The sequence below is a fragment of the Caretta caretta genome, chromosome 10 (genome assembly GCF_965140235.1).
Source record: "Caretta caretta isolate rCarCar2 chromosome 10, rCarCar1.hap1, whole genome shotgun sequence".
In the NCBI taxonomy this organism is placed as follows: Eukaryota; Metazoa; Chordata; order Testudines; family Cheloniidae; genus Caretta; species Caretta caretta.
The window spans coordinates 44274924-44292300 of NC_134215.1; the positions used below are offsets into that span (position 1 = coordinate 44274924).

General features: G+C 40.1%; 1 protein-coding gene across 12 annotated transcripts in view; it reads left to right on the top strand.

The window, feature by feature from the left end:
• Window positions 1-17377, top strand: part of MYO9A (myosin IXA) — a 469743-nt gene that overhangs the window by 362290 nt on the left and 90076 nt on the right. For 11 of the 12 annotated variants that reach the window (XM_048865609.2, XM_048865604.2, XM_048865610.2 and 8 more), the window contains 4 exons: window positions 1598-1719; window positions 4202-4343; window positions 8331-8526; window positions 15113-15232. In XM_048865609.2, the coding sequence (XP_048721566.1) occupies window positions 1598-1719; window positions 4202-4343; window positions 8331-8526; window positions 15113-15232 (580 nt within the window). The remainder of the gene's footprint in view (window positions 1-1597; window positions 1720-4201; window positions 4344-8330; window positions 8527-15112; window positions 15233-17377) is intronic. The other variant, XM_048865614.2, reaches the window with a different exon arrangement.

The following is a 17377-nucleotide window of genomic DNA, read 5'->3' on the forward strand; positions in this document are numbered from 1 at the left end:
AGCTTTCCTTACTGATCCCTCCCTTCTTCCACTCCCTATATGCTTTCTGCTTTTTCTTAATTACCTCTCTAAGATGCTTGCCATACAGTTTCCATAACCAAATGTGGCCCTCAGGCCAAAAAGTTTGCCCACCCCGATCTAACCCAATCAACAAAAGTCACACTGCTTTACAGAAATATAGTAGAAACTTGGCTGGGTTCCAGTCTACTGTTTAAATACATGCTGCTTTATACACAACACTGTATAGTTTAAAAAATATGTCTACTATGGAGACAAAACTCAAAAGTGTTTACGCATAAGCATATTCTGGAGATTACCCTTTATGAACGGACTACATTTATTTCCAAATGTGTTATAATTATTTATACAACTAGTGTCTCTAAATGGTTTTAAACCTTTCTATATTTTATTTTAAGAGACGACATCTTATTTTCAAAAGATGGAGGGTCAGATCTTCGTTGATGTCCATCAGTTGAGGATCTGGCCCATAAAAGACAGAGTCTTTAGTCCCAAAAGGAAGTTAGGGGGCAGATCCTCAGCTGGAATAAATCAGATATATAAAGATATAAATAAAATTACAAATAGTGACTGGTTATCAAAACAAAGCAGTAAAGTATTGTCCAAGGCACAGATTAGCTACCAAGATTGTGCTATAATGTCTCAAATGAAATCAAAGGTGTTGGATGTTGTTTCTTATTTGTGTTACTTTTCAATCCTAAAGACAATATTTCCTAGCTGCTGGGGCCCAGTGAAACAGTAAGGTTTTTATTGTTTTCTTTTATAAATAAATAAATTTAGATAAAAGCAACCCACATCTAATCCATATTTCCTACTGGATGTGTGTTCTGTGACTTTTGTTTTAGGATTGCATCGTGGGTCTGAGTGTGGACAGTAAACTATTGCATGATTTTCATGGCAGCATTGCAAACTTACCACATAATTTTGGGGCAACCAGGCAGAACTGAGAAAACATGGAAGAGTGATGGGTGTATCGTATTATACATATTTTTATGCACAGTAGGTACAGTGTTGGATACTGTAAACACACAGTATAGAGGAGAGAAAATAGGGAGAAGAATTGTTTCTCTCAGGAAAAAATGACAAATAGAATCTTTCTAAAAGTGTCTTGGTTCCATTAAAATAATTTTAAGGATCGATGTGGTTGAATATGTAAGATGCTTTAGTTTTCTCTGATATTTAAATAAAGAACTGTTTTACTCTCATTCTTCTGCAAACGAAAAAATAATGACATGGCCTCATCCCAAGAACTAGCTCCATCATGTTATAAATGTTTATATTAATTTCCAACAAAACCATTGGTACTTCTCTTTTTTCAGCTTTTGCTCTTGGCTTTGAAGTACATCCCTTGGCATTACCTACAAGTTCTCCCATGGAGCACCTGTGAAAGACATGGCATGTTCAGGGTCCTTAACTTCCTCCACATCTTCATTTTGAGGGACATCCTTTTGCTTCATTACCATCTAAACTAACTGTTCTCTATTCTTTTGAAAAGGAGAACTTCTGAGTTTTGTAAGCTCAGAACCCAACTTTATTTTAATCAATTTCTCTGTTCTTATTGCCTTTGATTTTTCCCCAGGAGGAGTACAGAGCAGAAGGCATCAGCTGGCACAACATAGACTATATAGATAACTCTGGCTGTATAAATCTTATCAGCAAGAAACCAACAGGACTGCTCCACCTGCTGGATGAGGAAAGCAAGTGAGTATGAACCATCCGATGAAGTGAGCTGTAGCTCACGAAAGCTCATGCTCAAATAAGTTGGTTAGTCTCTAAGGTGCCACAAGTACTCCTTTTCTTTCTTGGTAATGTTTGCCAGAAAGATACCTAACGCACTAATCACTATTTCTACTTATTTATGATTTCAGTGCCCTCTTAATTGTTTTTTAGTCTAAGTGCTTGCATCTAACAGGGTAATGCAAACAGTGGAGAATTTTTTTAAAAAAAATTTAAACTATGAACTAAAAATGTTACTTATATCAAGAGTCTCCCCATCATAGGGAAGAACAGCTAAGGTTACCTTTACTTTGCTTCTGTTCTTTCTGCCAGGTCTGTGTCTCAGGGCATGTCTACACAGTTACACATAGGAAAGTTAAGGTGAATTTATGGAATATTAGTTAAAGTGCATTAACTGCCTGTGTGGATGTGCTCATTCAGAAGTAAAGTGGCCTTAGTTTGCTTCTAAAGTTAATTAAGCTATGTCTACATTGAAACAGCTACAGCAGCACAGCTTCAGTGTTCTCTCATCACTGTAGTTAATCCATCTCCCCCAGAGGCAGTAGCTAGGTCAACAGATGAATTGCTCCATCGACCTAGTGCAGTCTACATGGGTGTTAGGTTGGCTTAACTGTGTTGCATAGGGGTGTAGATTTTTCACACTCCTGAGCGACGATAGTTGGGTCAACTTAACTTTTTAGAGCAGATCTGGCCTTAGTTTGCTACAGACTAAGGTCCCTTACTTTTGAATGAGAGCATCCAGACAGGGATGTAATGTGTTTCCATTAGTGCTCAGTAAATGCATACTCTTAGGCTAAGTCTATACTTAAACCACTACAGTGGCATACCTGCAGAACTTCAGTGTAGACACTCGCTACAGCGACAGGAGGGGTTCTCCCATCACTCTCGTTAATCCGCCTCCCCAGGAGGCAATATCTAGAAGAATTCTTCTATCGACTTAACGCTGTCTATGCTGGTGGTTAGGTTGGCTTAGTGATATCTTTCAGATTTGTCCACATCCCTGAGAGACGTAGGTATGCCAATGTAACTTTTCAGTGTCGACCAGCCATTAGTTAATTCGGCTCAACTTCCCAGGTAGACAAGCTCTCAGATTTGTGGGAATTTTGGCCTAAATCCTCTAAATGTAACTTTCTAGGCTCATGGGCAAGAAGTCTCTAGTAGGATTCACTGACAAAGTCTCTCCTTGATAATTCTGTTGGTAGCGGGTGGGGAGGGTTTATTCCCTTCTCTAGAATAAACCACAAGCCTGCTCTCAAACCTGGTGGCTCACTAGCGACCTACAGTGGGCCCCCCAGTACCAGGGCAGTGCAGCTCCATTGCATGTGTGCTTTCAAGGACCTCCCCCAATCCTCTTTCCCTAGTGACCCTAGGGAGTCCCGCAGTAAAAGTGAATACAGCAGTAGGCTTGTATTAACTTTTCCAATGACTTTCCTCAGAGCCTCAGAGGGTACGAATGGTTTCCCAGCCTGCCCACTGTTTGCAGCCTCTCTCAGAATGGAACCCCAGACCCACAGAGCACCACCAGAGGTCCCAGAAAGTCAGGGAGTCAGTACTGCAAAGACAAATGATTCCCTCCATGTAAGAAATGAAAGATCTGCCTGCTGAGGGTTCCACCATACAGAGATATGGAGGAGAGCAGTCCAGGGCAGTATTTTTTGAACCGCAGATTAACTTGAATTTTATTTTTTTAAAAGATAGAATTTTAATTAAATTTTTGATAAAGCTTTAAAATATGGACAAAGGCCATTTCAACTGCAAGCAAATAATACACAAAGTTCAAGGGGCAGTGAATTGACATTTTGCTGTGAAAAAGCCATGGCCTTGATTTTTCTATCCATTTATACCAGTGTACATCAAGAGTAACTTCACTGAAATCAGTAACATTGGTGTAGAACTGGTGTGGGGTGAAATCAGGCCTTGTGATTTTATTTACACACCTCTGTGAACTTTTTTAAAAATGCCCTCTTACTGAGACCTGTAAAAAGCTTAAATACTGAAATTATGTATGCAGCTAAAATAGCCCATTTCTAGATGTGTGAATATGCCATATACTCATGTGTTGTGCATTCACAAGGCTGAAGACAAATATATCTGACCTCTAGATAATGGCAGGTATCTAAAATAATCATGCTACTATGAATATATTACTACAAATAGTTACGTGCATGACTACACTTTTGCAATTGATTCATTCTAGACCCAGTTAGCTGTACTAGATAATCTGCAGTTGGAAGCTTCATCGAATGTATATAGTGTGTATTTATATACAGGTGTACGTTAGCATACATATATTGCCAAATGCAGCTCAGTCCTGGGCATAATATCTGTAAGCACAGAAAAGAGAAAAGCAGAATGTTCCCCATTACAATTTATGGTCTGTCAACAGGGTGTGTGGTTTTCTTCTTTGACTTCACAGCTGCCTTCATTTTTTCCCCTTTTTATCCAGTTTTCCACAAGCCACAAACCAAACACTGCTGGACAAGTTCAAGCGTCAGCATGAGGGGAATTCTTACATTGAATTTCCAGCCGTGATGGAGCCTGCTTTTATCATAAAGCACTATGCTGGAAAAGTGAAATACGGAGTGAAGGTCAGTCACAACAGCTGTTTACTAACACTTATGTCAGTTAAAATGCATAATAGCTATGATTGGGTACCCGTGTACCCAAGGCTGCAGTGTGGATGAGTAAAAATTAACTCCATTTTATTGTCTGCTAGAGTTCAGATAAGATTTTTTGTATAGCAGCAGTGGTCTGAATGTAAAACCACTGCACGTTGCTGAACTGGGTGTTGGTGTGAAGGAGGTAGGCACAAATAGGGAATGTCAGGCTGCCTGGAGTGGCTCCCAAGCATGGGTGCCAACCTCAAGGCAGATTGTCAGGAAATAGGGCACAAACCCCAAATTGGTTGTGTGTTCTATAATTAGATTTCACTAGCCAAGTGTGTACTTCTCAGGCACTGTAACAGCCTTACCATGGAATCGCGGACAGTCCCCTAGGCTAGGACATTTTGATCTAACCTTAGCACCCCAGGCAAGCCTGCCTCTGTGATTAGATGGTCCCTTATACCAAAAATCACAATATTCAGGTTACTCCCAGTCCCAAAGGACTAGTCACTTGCCCCTGGTCAATTGTACCTAGGGTTGCCGAGTCTCCAGGAATTGAAGATTAATCTTTAATTAAAGATTGTCATGGGATGAAACCTCCAGGAATACATCCAACCAAAAGTGGCAGCCCTCATTGTACCCTAGATCTCTCACCGGAGACAACACTTGTAGCCAGTCGTTTAATAAAGCTAACAATTTATTAACTAGGAAAAGGAAATAAGAGTTCTTTACAAGCTTAAAGCGGGTAACACCCACAAATGAGTTTCAGCCTTAGATTCAAAAAGATAACAGAAACTTTAGTAATAAGCAAACTCCATATGTCCTGTAGGGCTAACCCAGGCAAAACAGCTTGGGGGAAGGGGAGGGTGTCCTTTTGCTTATGCCTCGTGATTCTGGACCCTTTAGAATCCAAGCAGCAAGAAGAACCCAGTTTCTCCTTGTCAGGGATTTTTATGCCCTTCTCCCTAGAACCCAAGTTGATGGGAGGAGTTAATTCACAGGTCTCTTCTTCCTGGAGGGGGTGAAGAGTTCAGTTAACAAAGTCTTTGTTCTTTTAATGTCTCACCATGGCTCATTTGGTTTCAATAGGAAGCCAGCATTTGAATTAGAGAAGGCATCTTTCCTGTGTGATGAATGGTTACAAAGGTTTACAATGCAAACATTTGCTATTGCTTTATAACATGGGGTATGGATAAGGGAGACTAATGCACGCAGAATCCTACAAATTATTCATAAAGTCTAAACGTTAAACACATCCTTACAACTCTAATATCTAGCTCAACAATACTAACATACAGGTGAGCCAGACTGGTTTCCAGCTGTGCATTTTGTCAGTGTTCAGTGAGGACTGGGGCCTTGGCATGAGCTGGTACCTGGTCTGCCAGCATCACAGGGGGCAAAGGATTTATACAGTTTATTGTGGATTAAAGTGTAAAGTTTCAAACTATGTTTTTAAAAAAATTAAAATGACAATAATCAGAACCTTTTAAACATAAGCATAGCCAAACAGAGCAGCCACACCTTCTTTCTGTATGGTCGCCCTCCTTGTACTGCTTCTTCCCATCCATACTCTTGGTTGTCTTCCATTTTGTGTTGTGGGTAGCTTTCCACTCCAAACTTGCAAGGACTTATATACATGCTTAGCTGTACACACTCTCTCTCATTGGGGCCTAAGATTGCACATTCAACAGGGTTACTCAGTGCATAAAACTAAGCAGGTGCATAAATCTTCACAGATTTGGGGCTGTAGATTATAAATTCTTTGGGACAATAACTGGGATTTGTATTTTTCTGTATAGTGCCCACCTTGCTTGGCATTAAATACATCAGCAGTTCTAAACCTTTTCCATACTGGGACTCATCCTCGCTAGCCAGGATCCCTCCCCCCTTACTAACTGGTAATCTGTTCACTAGCCCCAGATTGAGAACTTCTGGAATAGATTATAATAATCAAAATTGCCTAACAGTATTATGGCACTGCAGGGGAAACACCTTTGAATTCTTGCAAAGAAACCCAGGTATACAGTGCAGTGTGGACACTGAAGCATGGGCTTGGATACACTGAGTCCACAAGCCCAGATCCCACAGACCTGCACTTATTGTATAGTGCAGACATACCCACAGACATCCTTTGAAACACCAAAAGATACAATTTGCAATATGCTTCTTGTTGCAACTTCCTCTTCATGTTCCTTGTCTGAAGCTCTAAATTGATCGCTGCCAAGTTAAAATGATTATTCTGCTGGAGGAAGGCCTTGTAAACTTAATTAACTGACACAAACTCGATGCAAATTGAGTGCCTGTGTGTAGAATTAACTTGGATTTGCATGGCATCACCAGAGTTTTGGGGTCATGGTTTCTCCAGATTACAGACAGTATATTGTTTATGGTTCATAGAATCATAGAATATCAGGGTTGGAAGGGACCCCAGAAGGTCATCTAGTCCAACCCCCTGCTTGAAGCAGGACCAATTCCCAGTTAAATCATCCCAGCCAGAGCTTTGTCAAGCCTGACCTTAAAAACCTCTAAGGAAGGAGATTCTACCACCTCCCTAGGTAACGCATTCCAGTGTTTCACCACCCTCTTAGTGAAAAAGTTTTTCCTAATATCCAATCTAAACCTCCCCCACTGCAACTTGAGACCATTACTGCTCGTTCTGTCATCTGCTACCATTGAGAACAGTCTAGGGCCATCCTCTTTGGAACCCCCTTTCAGGTAGTTGAAAGCAGTTATCAAATCCCCCCTCATTCTTCTCTTCTGCAGGCTAAACAATCCCAGCTCCCTCAGCCTCTCCTCATAAGTCATGTGTTCCAGACCCCTCATCATTTTTGTTGCCCTTTGCTGGACTCTCTCCAATTTATCCACATCCTTCTTGTAGTGTGGGGCCCAAAACTGGACACAGTACTCCAGATGAGGCCTCACCAATGTCGAATAGAGGGGAACGATCACGTCCCTCGATCTGCTGGCAATGCCCCTACTTATACATCCCAAAATGCCATTGGCCTTCTTGGCTACAAGGGCACACTGCTGACTCATATCCAGCTTCTCGTCCACTGTCACCCCTAGGTCCTTTTCCGCAGAACTGCTGCCTAGCCATTCGGTCCCTAGTCTGTAGCTGTGCATTGGGTTCTTCCGTCCTAAGTGCAGGACCCTGCACTTATCCTTATTGAACCTCATCAGATTTCTTTTGGCCCAATCCTCCAATTTGTCTAGGTCCTTCTGTATCCTATCCCTCCCCTCCAGCGTATCTACCACTCCTCCCAGTTTAGTATCATCCACAAATTTGCTGAGAGTGCAATCCACACCATCCTCCAGATCATTTATGAAGATATTGAACAAAACCGGCCCCAGGACCGACCCTTGGGGCACTCCACTTGATACCGGCTGCCAACTAGACATGGAGCCATTGATCACTACCCGTTGAGCCCGACAATCTAGCCAGCTTTCTACCCACCTTATAGTGCACCACATATACTAGCAATACTTCATATACTAGCAATACAAGACCAGGTGCATTTTCTTTGCCTTCAGACATTTTACTATTAAATAACTATGACTGGGATTTTCGCAGGTGTCTAAGGGAGTTAGGAGTCCAGCTCCCTGAGGCATATTTAAAAATCTCATTCTAATTATTTTAAACTTGACCCCATTGACATTCATGTCACTAAAAATATTGGGCCAGATCCTCCTGACAGCTGTTTGGCACCTGGCCCGGCTTGTGTGGGAGACTACGTAGGTGCTATAGTGTTTAACTATGTACCAAAAAATCACTTTAAAAGAGTATTAAGTTTGTGGTGTCAAGCACCAGTTTTTAAAATGTCTGTTTTATTAGACGTGTGTTGGACTGAGACGTTTCAGTAAATTGTCTTGCTTTTGAAAGCTATCACATGCAGAAGAACAGTGAGGACAGTATAAATAAAAAGTTGTCATATTACAGGAAGAGTCAAGCCCTCCTTTTGTCTTTCTTGCTAGGATTTCCGGGAGAAAAACACAGATCATATGCGGCCGGACATTGTAGCTCTCCTAAGAAGCAGCAAGAATGCCTTTATCTGTGGGATGATAGGGATTGATCCAGTGGCTGTGTTCCGCTGGGCAGTCCTCAGAGCTTTTTTCAGGGCGATGGTTGGATTTAGGGAGGCTGGAAAACGATACACGGAGAAGAAAACTGGTGAGTAACAGATATTGGCATCCCATCTCTGTACATCTTTGAATCTTAACTATATATAATAAATACACTATATGTTTCAGAATGATTAAAATGTTATCCTATCTAATTTACACACATGCTCCTCTTCCTAATAATGTGTTCAAAAACTGGTGAATTGAATGGCTAGATTTCTGAGTAAAGAAAAGTGTGTTACTTTACATGTTGAATAACAAATGCAATGGAGCCTTAGCAATTTGTGATGATGGATTTTCATTCTGATGTTGTTTTACCTTTTCTGTAGGATTTATTCTTATGGAAATGTACATGATTTAAATGGAAGCTTAAAATTATGAAGCAAAAAAGGGAATACTTCGATTCTTTAACTCATAGTTCTTTCACTTTTAGCATAAAGTCTGAAAACACAGAAAATAGGACTGTAATTTTTCAGACTGTTCACCCTTTAAGCCGAAAGAGAGAGTGTTCTCCTGTCTAGCACAAGTTCATAGCTGTGCGGTCAGCTAGAACGACCTACTCGCCCTCATGCGGAACAGGGAGGGCAGTAAATTAAATGAAAGTAATGGTGCATCATCATGCTGTGGCAGGCAATACTTGGCTGTGCTTGTAGAACATTTCTCCACATAAAGGTATTCCTGAACGACAGGTACAAGCTATTATTACTAATTTCTGGGCACAAGAGGGCTTGAAATTCATGACAAAGCTAGAACATCAGCAGGGAAATGTCAGTACAAAGTTAAAATTAAGTATAGAATCATTCTGTTGATTTCTAGCTTGAAATGTTAATAGATTTGCATTAATAGAGTGAAAGAATCAAGGAAAAATCATATAATTATGAAAATCCACCCATTTAGAATAAGTTTCTCTGCTCACTGAGAATACCATCACACCCTTGGGTCAAATCCCAAGAATAGCAAGAAACAAAACCAGCCTTCAACTCTTCAGAAGAGTGAGAAAAAGATAGCCCTAGACAGAATAATTGGAAAGACACTTCTGACAAATGAACCTGAGACTTTTCTTATATATCAATACAGGGGTTGAGATAGTGAAAGTTCCATGATGACCACTGTAATGCTGGGAGGTAGAGGGGAGAGAAGTTTCACTTGAAAAGCTCCCATTACGCATTGCATGAGAGCTGCAGCTTTCTTGAGACCTTGTGCTAGGGGAGGGGGGAAAAATCCCTAGAAATCTAGTTCTTTGAAGAGATGTTCCTGCCTTTCCCTCATATGTTGTGGGGTGTGGTTTGTTGTTTCTTTTTTAAATCTTGCTGATTCACAAATCCCAACTGGATAGCTGGCTGGGCTATAGAGTACACTCCAAGGAAGAAAAAAAATAAAAATGCTATCTCGCTGGCAGCAAGAGCTATTGCCAACCCTGCCCTGCTAATTTCAAGCCCTACTTCACTCTCTGTCTTCTGTAATCACATCTGCCATGTTAGTGTCCCTAGCAGTTAGCTTTCTGATTTCTCACTCTTTTTAGATTGGATCAGCAACTGGCTAAAATTAGATATATCAAAGAAAATCTGTGAGGTTTTCAGACAACTCTGGGATTTTTAATTTTTTTTCTTATATCAGGATTAATTAGTATATGGTTTCATTTGAAACAGCTTCTTAACCTCTTTCGGGATACAGTCCTATAGTCCAATCCATCCTGTGCCCTTTGCATGATCGCTCAAAAATGTCTCACTCCATTTTGTTTTGTCCCTTGTAACATTTATTCTTCAGATAAAATAATTTCACTGATCTCAAGACGACAAGTATGAGCCTTAAATTCCTTGACTGCCCAAAATCATTTGCATCTTAATTTTTCAAATGGACACATTTAAAAAATGTTATCAAATAATGACTGAAGTAGTTGAGAAATAATGATGACAAATGTGCCACCTTTTAATAAAGCAGATCTAAAGAAAGAGTTCACCTAAAGCCAGATTATTTCCAGTATTAACAATAAGATGTGGTTTAAAGCATCTGTGTGGAGAAAAGTCACAATCCGTTATCTTATCATACATATGTAGTCAATAAATTCTCCAATATACACTAGCATTGCTATCACTTCTTACATAGGGTAGCAAAGAACTTTCACCTGGCAGCAGAAGCAGCACCAGTTATTCAGTTTATATTGAATAGATGGTTAGTTTGAAGAATATATGATAATGTGGGTTACTGCATTTTACATTTTTATCCATTTTTTTTGGAGTTACATTATTTAGGTATGTAACTATTGCTAATAGAAAAATATATTGCAAATAGGGACAGCATGTTATGGGACCCTGATCTCAGCTGGGGCCTATAGGCATTGTCCTAATATGAAGTGATGCTAGACCCTACGGTTAAACTGTAGTGTCAACGTTCTTTCCTGCGGAGGGAGTGGTTGCCTAGTATCCATGTGCCCATTTTTACAATTGCTAACACTAGGATCTAATTAATGTCTTTCCTTCCATATGTGAACTAAAGCTCCCTTTGCCAAGAATACTTTTATGCATAGAAGTTTTCTTTTCTAAAAACAAAGTTCTGTTTTTCTCTTTTTAAAAAATTAACTTTTAAAAATTATTCCCGTATAGAGCATGTCAGTGGCATGTGTCTCTGTTACGGTGGCCACTTAAGGTCCTTAGAATGATAGACTAGATAAGCTTTGTGGATGCCACCTTGAGAACCCACTAGTGTTGGTCCCTAGGGACTGATTTACATGATGGTATGGATATTCGAAGCTTTTGTAACTAGCACTCTAGGTTTCCCTTTCTTCCTTAATGATGATCCCCTGTGCCCACCTCCCATTCAATTATCCAAACTCTAGCTACAGTGTAGTTTGAACTTCTCCATAACTCAGTCGGTGTCTCAAAAAAGTATCCCAAAAGGCATTGTGTGTTAGAACAGGCATAACTGAATGTGTGGCATGGGGTATTGGCTTTTGTACATTAGGCCCCAGAAGATTGAGAACTTTGTTCTGAGGCATACTTGATTCGCGGATGCTGGTGCCTATCGGCTGCGATGTGACATAACACACAAGAATCACAATCTGATAATCTAATGAACATAGCTACAGCAGCTATTCTCTGGGAATTGTTCAAGGAGCCACTCAAATTTTAGGCCCTAAAGTTTACCTATCTTGATAGTCATCCTATAAAATAGCACGAATTGCTAAGGATTGCATATGTTTTGGGGTGTTTTTTAACCAACCCTTTCTAGATTTTAATTAGCATGAGCTGAATGCATCTGGTGCAGCTGGAGTTGGAACTCATGCTATAATAAAGATTTGCTAATAACACCCCTCCCCCCCCACACACACATACATTAATACCTAATAACACCTCCACACTAGCACACATACTGCTCAGTTTTAAACATTGTTAAAAAGGGCTAGGTGTCTTAAGGTTTGTCTACACTTACCGGAGGATCAACGCTGTGGTGATTGATGCATCGGCGGCCAATTTAGCGGGTCTAGTGAAGACCCGCTAAATCGACCGCTGATTGCTCTCCTGTCAACTCCTGTACTCCACCTGATGGAGAAGAGTAAGGGGAGTCGATGGAAGTGTGTCTCCCGTTGACGTCATATAGTGTGGCCCCTGCGGTAAGTAGATCTAAGCTAGGTTGATTTGAGTTACGCTATTCACGTAACTCAGATCATAGAATCATAGAATATCAGGGTTGGAAGGGACCTCATCTAGTCCAACCCCCTGCTCAAAGCAGGACCAATCCCCAATTTTTGCCCCAGATCCCTAAATGGCCCCCTCAAGGATTGAACTCACAACCCTGGGTTTAGAAGGCCAATGCTCAAACCACTGAGCTATCCCTCCCCCCAATTACATAGCTTAGATTAGGGTGACCAGATGAAACGAAGAAAATATCGGGACACATGGGGGAAGCACACAAAAAAAGCGGCTGGAGTTGACGAAGCAAAAACAAAAAACAAAACAAAAAATGCTGGAGCGGCCAAAGCCGCAATATTGGGACAAATGGTGTCCCGACAAAGACCTAAAAATCGGCATAGTCCCAATTTTATCGGGACATCTGGTCACCCTAGTTTAGATTGACTTCCCTTAGTGTAGACAAGGCCTTATAAACTCCCTGGTAGCCCTATCTGACCCTGTTGTGATCGATCAGAAGGTACAGTTGCAAAGCAGTTTTAAAGGATGTCTGAAAAAGCTGCATTTTTTCTTTGGAGCTTATTTTTTTTTCAGTGTTTTTAGGCCAACAGTCTATACACTTTCCTTTTCCCTGTCTGAAAGCCTATTTGAGTTATGCTAGCCATGCAAAACTCTCAACCCTATGTGTAGTAGGCTTTCCAAAACCCAGTTTTTTTTTCTTTCCTTCATTCTATATCTATCTTTCTTTGTGCCAGTGGTGTCCAGAAGCAGTGTGAACACTTCTGTGTTCTGCTTTCAATAGAATTAGTGTTGGATAAATGAATATAGTCTTCACTGCTACCTTTAGGAGCTTTTCTTTTCTTGCTGCACTTATTATATTCTTGTAGTGTAGCTTTTAGTGACGTTGTGTTTATAACTGTGAGATATGTAGAAGCAGAGCAATGTAACTGTCTGAATTTTGTTGGATATGTTTCTCTTCTGGCCCAGTAGCTGTTTCTTACAGTGCTGCCAACTCTTTTCAAATTAAAAACTTAAAGATATCAGACTGGGTAAAATATCGATAGTTGAGGGGGGAGCTCTTTCAATTACTTGTTTTATAATTGCGCTTTCTGTGTGGGAGAACAAGAAACTGAAGTTAAATTCTAAAAGAAAAGCTCACATTTGGGTTTGATTTTCTTGAATGAAAATGAACTTGATTAAAGGGACATTGTCAAGTTTTTAGGAAGCAAATTTGTCTGATTTTTTTTGTAATCTGATAGCAAATATCCTCTAGATCAGTGGTTCTCAACTCGTGGCCCGTGGGCCACTTGTGGCCCAATCAGCACACATCTGCGGCCCATGTGACATCCTCAGGGCCATAGGAGGAGTATTGGATGCGGCCCACAATGGTAAATACGTTGAGAACTACTGCTCTAGATTAATGTATTCCACATAAAACATAATAAGGAACGCCTTGTTGCTGACAAATTTAAAAAGAAAAGTCTCTGTTTTGAGATGACTTACACAAATCCAGTGATGGAAGCCAGTCATCCACAGCTTCCTCTTTGGTTTTCTCTGTTTTGAGCAAGTTGGATGTGAACATAGACCTGATAAAGGATTTATGTTTCTGACTTTATACTCTCATCCTCCCTCTGCTGGCTCTGCAATAGTATTCAACTAACAAGCACTATTCGCAGTGCTGTGCCCATTGCTGCTGATATAAATGATGATGCTGGTTTGCAAGCAGTGAAGCAAGCAAAAGAAAGCCATTCTGACTTTTATTGAATTAGCAATGCTATAAACCAAAAAAGAAGAAAATGAATGTTTGCTGAATAGAAAAAGGCAAAAATGGTGGTAAAAAAAATTGGTCTTCAGGCTTCCAAATGGGCAGTACAAAAATGGTGTTACTAACATTAGAAAAACAATAGTTGACAGTGTTCCTCTAAAGTGTTCAGATCAGTCTTTGCTGATAGTTTAAAGCATCAGCCTTGAATGGTAGGCATAATATATCATGCTGATATATGGTAACTTCAGTGTCTCATTACTCCTCAAATGGAAGCATGACCTATCCCACAGTAATTCCCTTTTGCTCAGCCATTTAGATGGTAACTGGAGGGAGCTTCCTGTTTACAACGTAATACCTGTATAACTTTTATTCCAGGTTACATTTATTACGCAATTATCAGAGAACATACTGTATGCCCACACACAGATGTCCACCGTAACTTCTGACACCAACTCCCAGATTCTGTCTGCCATGTAAACTCAGTATGTCTGAAATCTCCCCATTTCTCAGCCCGAAGGAAGGCTAAGCGTACCCCCTCTCCTCTTCCCTATGTCGAGTAATTCCTGTTTCAATTTAAATTGCAAATATCTGGATAACCTAGGGGTATAAGTGTGTGGAGTAGGTCAGAATTTGTGGTGGCCGTGTTTGTGAACATATGGGTGAGGAGTTCTGAAATCAGTAGCCAACCTCAGCTGAACTGAAGCAGAAGGATTTATCGTACTGTAGCTAATAAAAGTAGAGATTTGCATAATCACTTCTTTTTAAAGGTTACCTTGCAGTGATTATCCAGATGATTGTGCTCTGGCCAATCGAAGTGCTGGAATTTATCTACTATTTAGTTCACAAGAAATAACTGTATAGTCACCGTGCAAATCAACCCCCCCCTCACCCCCCCAGTCAGAGTACAACGAAATGTGTAACTGAGTGGATGCCTGCAGAGATGTGGGTAGGTACATTTGCAGTGTCCTTGGACTCTGGACTGAGAGAATTATTTCCATGACTGTGTGTGATATGTCATGATACCGTGTCATGAGGGAACTGAAGTTAACCTTTGTCAGTGCTATACATTTTCATAACTGCTGCAAATAGCCTAGTTGTGGTCCATAAACAGAAAGAAAGTGCGAATTTTGAACAATTCTTGTATCACATGGGCAGTTGGCAGCATTGTTCTTTACTCTCTCCTGATTTCTGCTTATATAATCTTTCTCTTCTCTCCATTTTTTGTTTTTATTTTGCTTCCCAAGGGCATGATGATGCAGTGCCATGTGCGGTTTTGAAAAGTGTGGATAGTTTTAGCTTTCTACATCACCCAGTCCATCAGAGGAGCTTAGAGATCCTGCAGAGATGCAAGGAGGAGAAGTACAGTAAGGCTCCATATCCCACCATCCTCTCTGACATGACACTCACACATCAGGAAATGGAAACCAGGAGCATTCTGGGTAGCAAGGGGAAAAAGAAACATGCAAAGAAACTTCCAGTGCAGCCCACTGAGAGCATCATAAGCAATTGCCGGATACCTTAAGGAAAGGATTTTAACCCTTTCCTGCTAGAAATTCTTAGCTAGGGTTTTGTTCTGCAGAGGTCTGGAATAGACTCGCTGGCTCTCTTGTTCTTGTTAACGAGTTGTACAAAAAAAATCCAGTATATGTCCATGTTTGTTTAATTATACGTGGAACCATTTTGCTAATGGCTTCACAGGTTGCTCTCCTAAATAAGACAGTATTCTGAAGTTAGTAACGCTTTTCATGCCATTAATTTTTAGTGTTACTAAAATCACTAAAAAAAAAAAAAAAAAAGTAAAAATCACACCTAAAGCAAGTTTAGAGAACTTCAGAACCAGTAGGAATACTTCTAGTTTGAGTTAATATAGCTAGTATTTTACTTCAAGCTTTCTTCAGGATTCAGTCCCTTTCTTTTTTTATTACAGCTTTATTTATATGTCATACTTTAAAAATAACTTTGTTTAGAGAAATTGCCTGTCTTTTCAAAGGCTTTCATTTAAATGTGAGGAATTGTTATGCTAGAGGACCCCTTTACAGAACGGGTGGGCAGAGATGCACTTGGTCTCCATTTCCTTGTCCTTACGCCTCTGTTTGTTACATAATAAACTAGTCCTGCATGAACAAACAGGCATTTCTGCCTGTGTTACTAATTACTATGGCTGGACTCCTATTGGAGGAGGAGAAGGGAGTCCAGCAGCATGGAACATAACATCACCTGCCACAAAGAATAGCGCATGGAGATTCAGTGTTATAACAATGTAAAGGGCCTGCTGCAAGATGCCACAATACTAGTTCACTCTTTAAACTGCTCTGTATATCATTTCACTTTAAAGTTCAGATGCGCATACAGTTGCAAGCCCTTCAAAAAAGGAACATGCAATAGAGTGTAATATCGAGTTTTGCCTTGTTGCCTGTGGAGAGGTGATCAAGCTTTATAGGTGAATTAAAAAAATTAAATATTTTTGGTGTCTATATTTACAGTCTTGTGCCAAGGCTTAAGTCTTGTGCCATCGTATTCCTTCTTCATTTTGTATAAATAAAGTTTACAGAGATGGAGCATTACTGTAAACGAGTCTTAATAAAGGCACACTTTCCATCTAAAACATAGACTTTAAAACTCCTGTAAGATGTGCCTAAGCAGAACATCAAAAGGCTTGTTTCCACATTGTAGAAATATGCATGGTAAGTACAGTACATTTTTGTTAGCACTTCAGAAAGATGTGCTTGTCTTTAGAAGTCTCTAAACAGACTTATTCCATGTGCTCCCTGCAATGTCTAGCACTGGGAAAGCTAAGGAAGGGTTTTCATTCTTAACGGAGGCCTTGTCTACACTAGACTAGTTTCCTTAATTTTCGACTATTTCCATCAATGGGAAATCTTAACAAAAAGTCTACTATAGACATAGCCTCTAGAATTTCGCAGTCAATATACTTCTAAGTGACACTTACAGATAATTACATAGCTCTCAATAGTTAGCACCTAATAGTTTATTTCTAGTGTAAGTAAAGCAATTGGAATCCAGTTTAAGATTTTCAAGTTAGTTTAGCTATATGAACAGGTTGTTTATGGTTTGTTAAAAAACGGGGAGGGAAACCCATACAGCACAGAATATTTTTTAACTATGTCCTATAATTCAGTGTAAAAAAAATATGTAAGTTTATTATGGTCAAGCCCAACAGCGTTAAACTTAAATTCACTCTTGCCACTGGCAAAGCCTTGTCATCCTTTTCCCTGTAAGAAATCCATCTTTGGTTGAGAAGGTGGAACATGGGATCTCTGTTACAGTTGCTGCTATTTTATGACTTGGCCAAGAGCAGATGGTCTGGCAAACAAGTACTGTAGTTCATGCAGATTAGCTGCCTCTGTATTCTGGTCTCTTGCATTTCCCTCTACAGTGTGTGCTGCCATTGGTCAGTTCCTAAAACTTTTTCTTTAAAATAGGTAGAGTCCAAACCCATTTAATTATTTGATGCTTGGGAGTTAAATTTTGCTGGATTCATTCAGTTG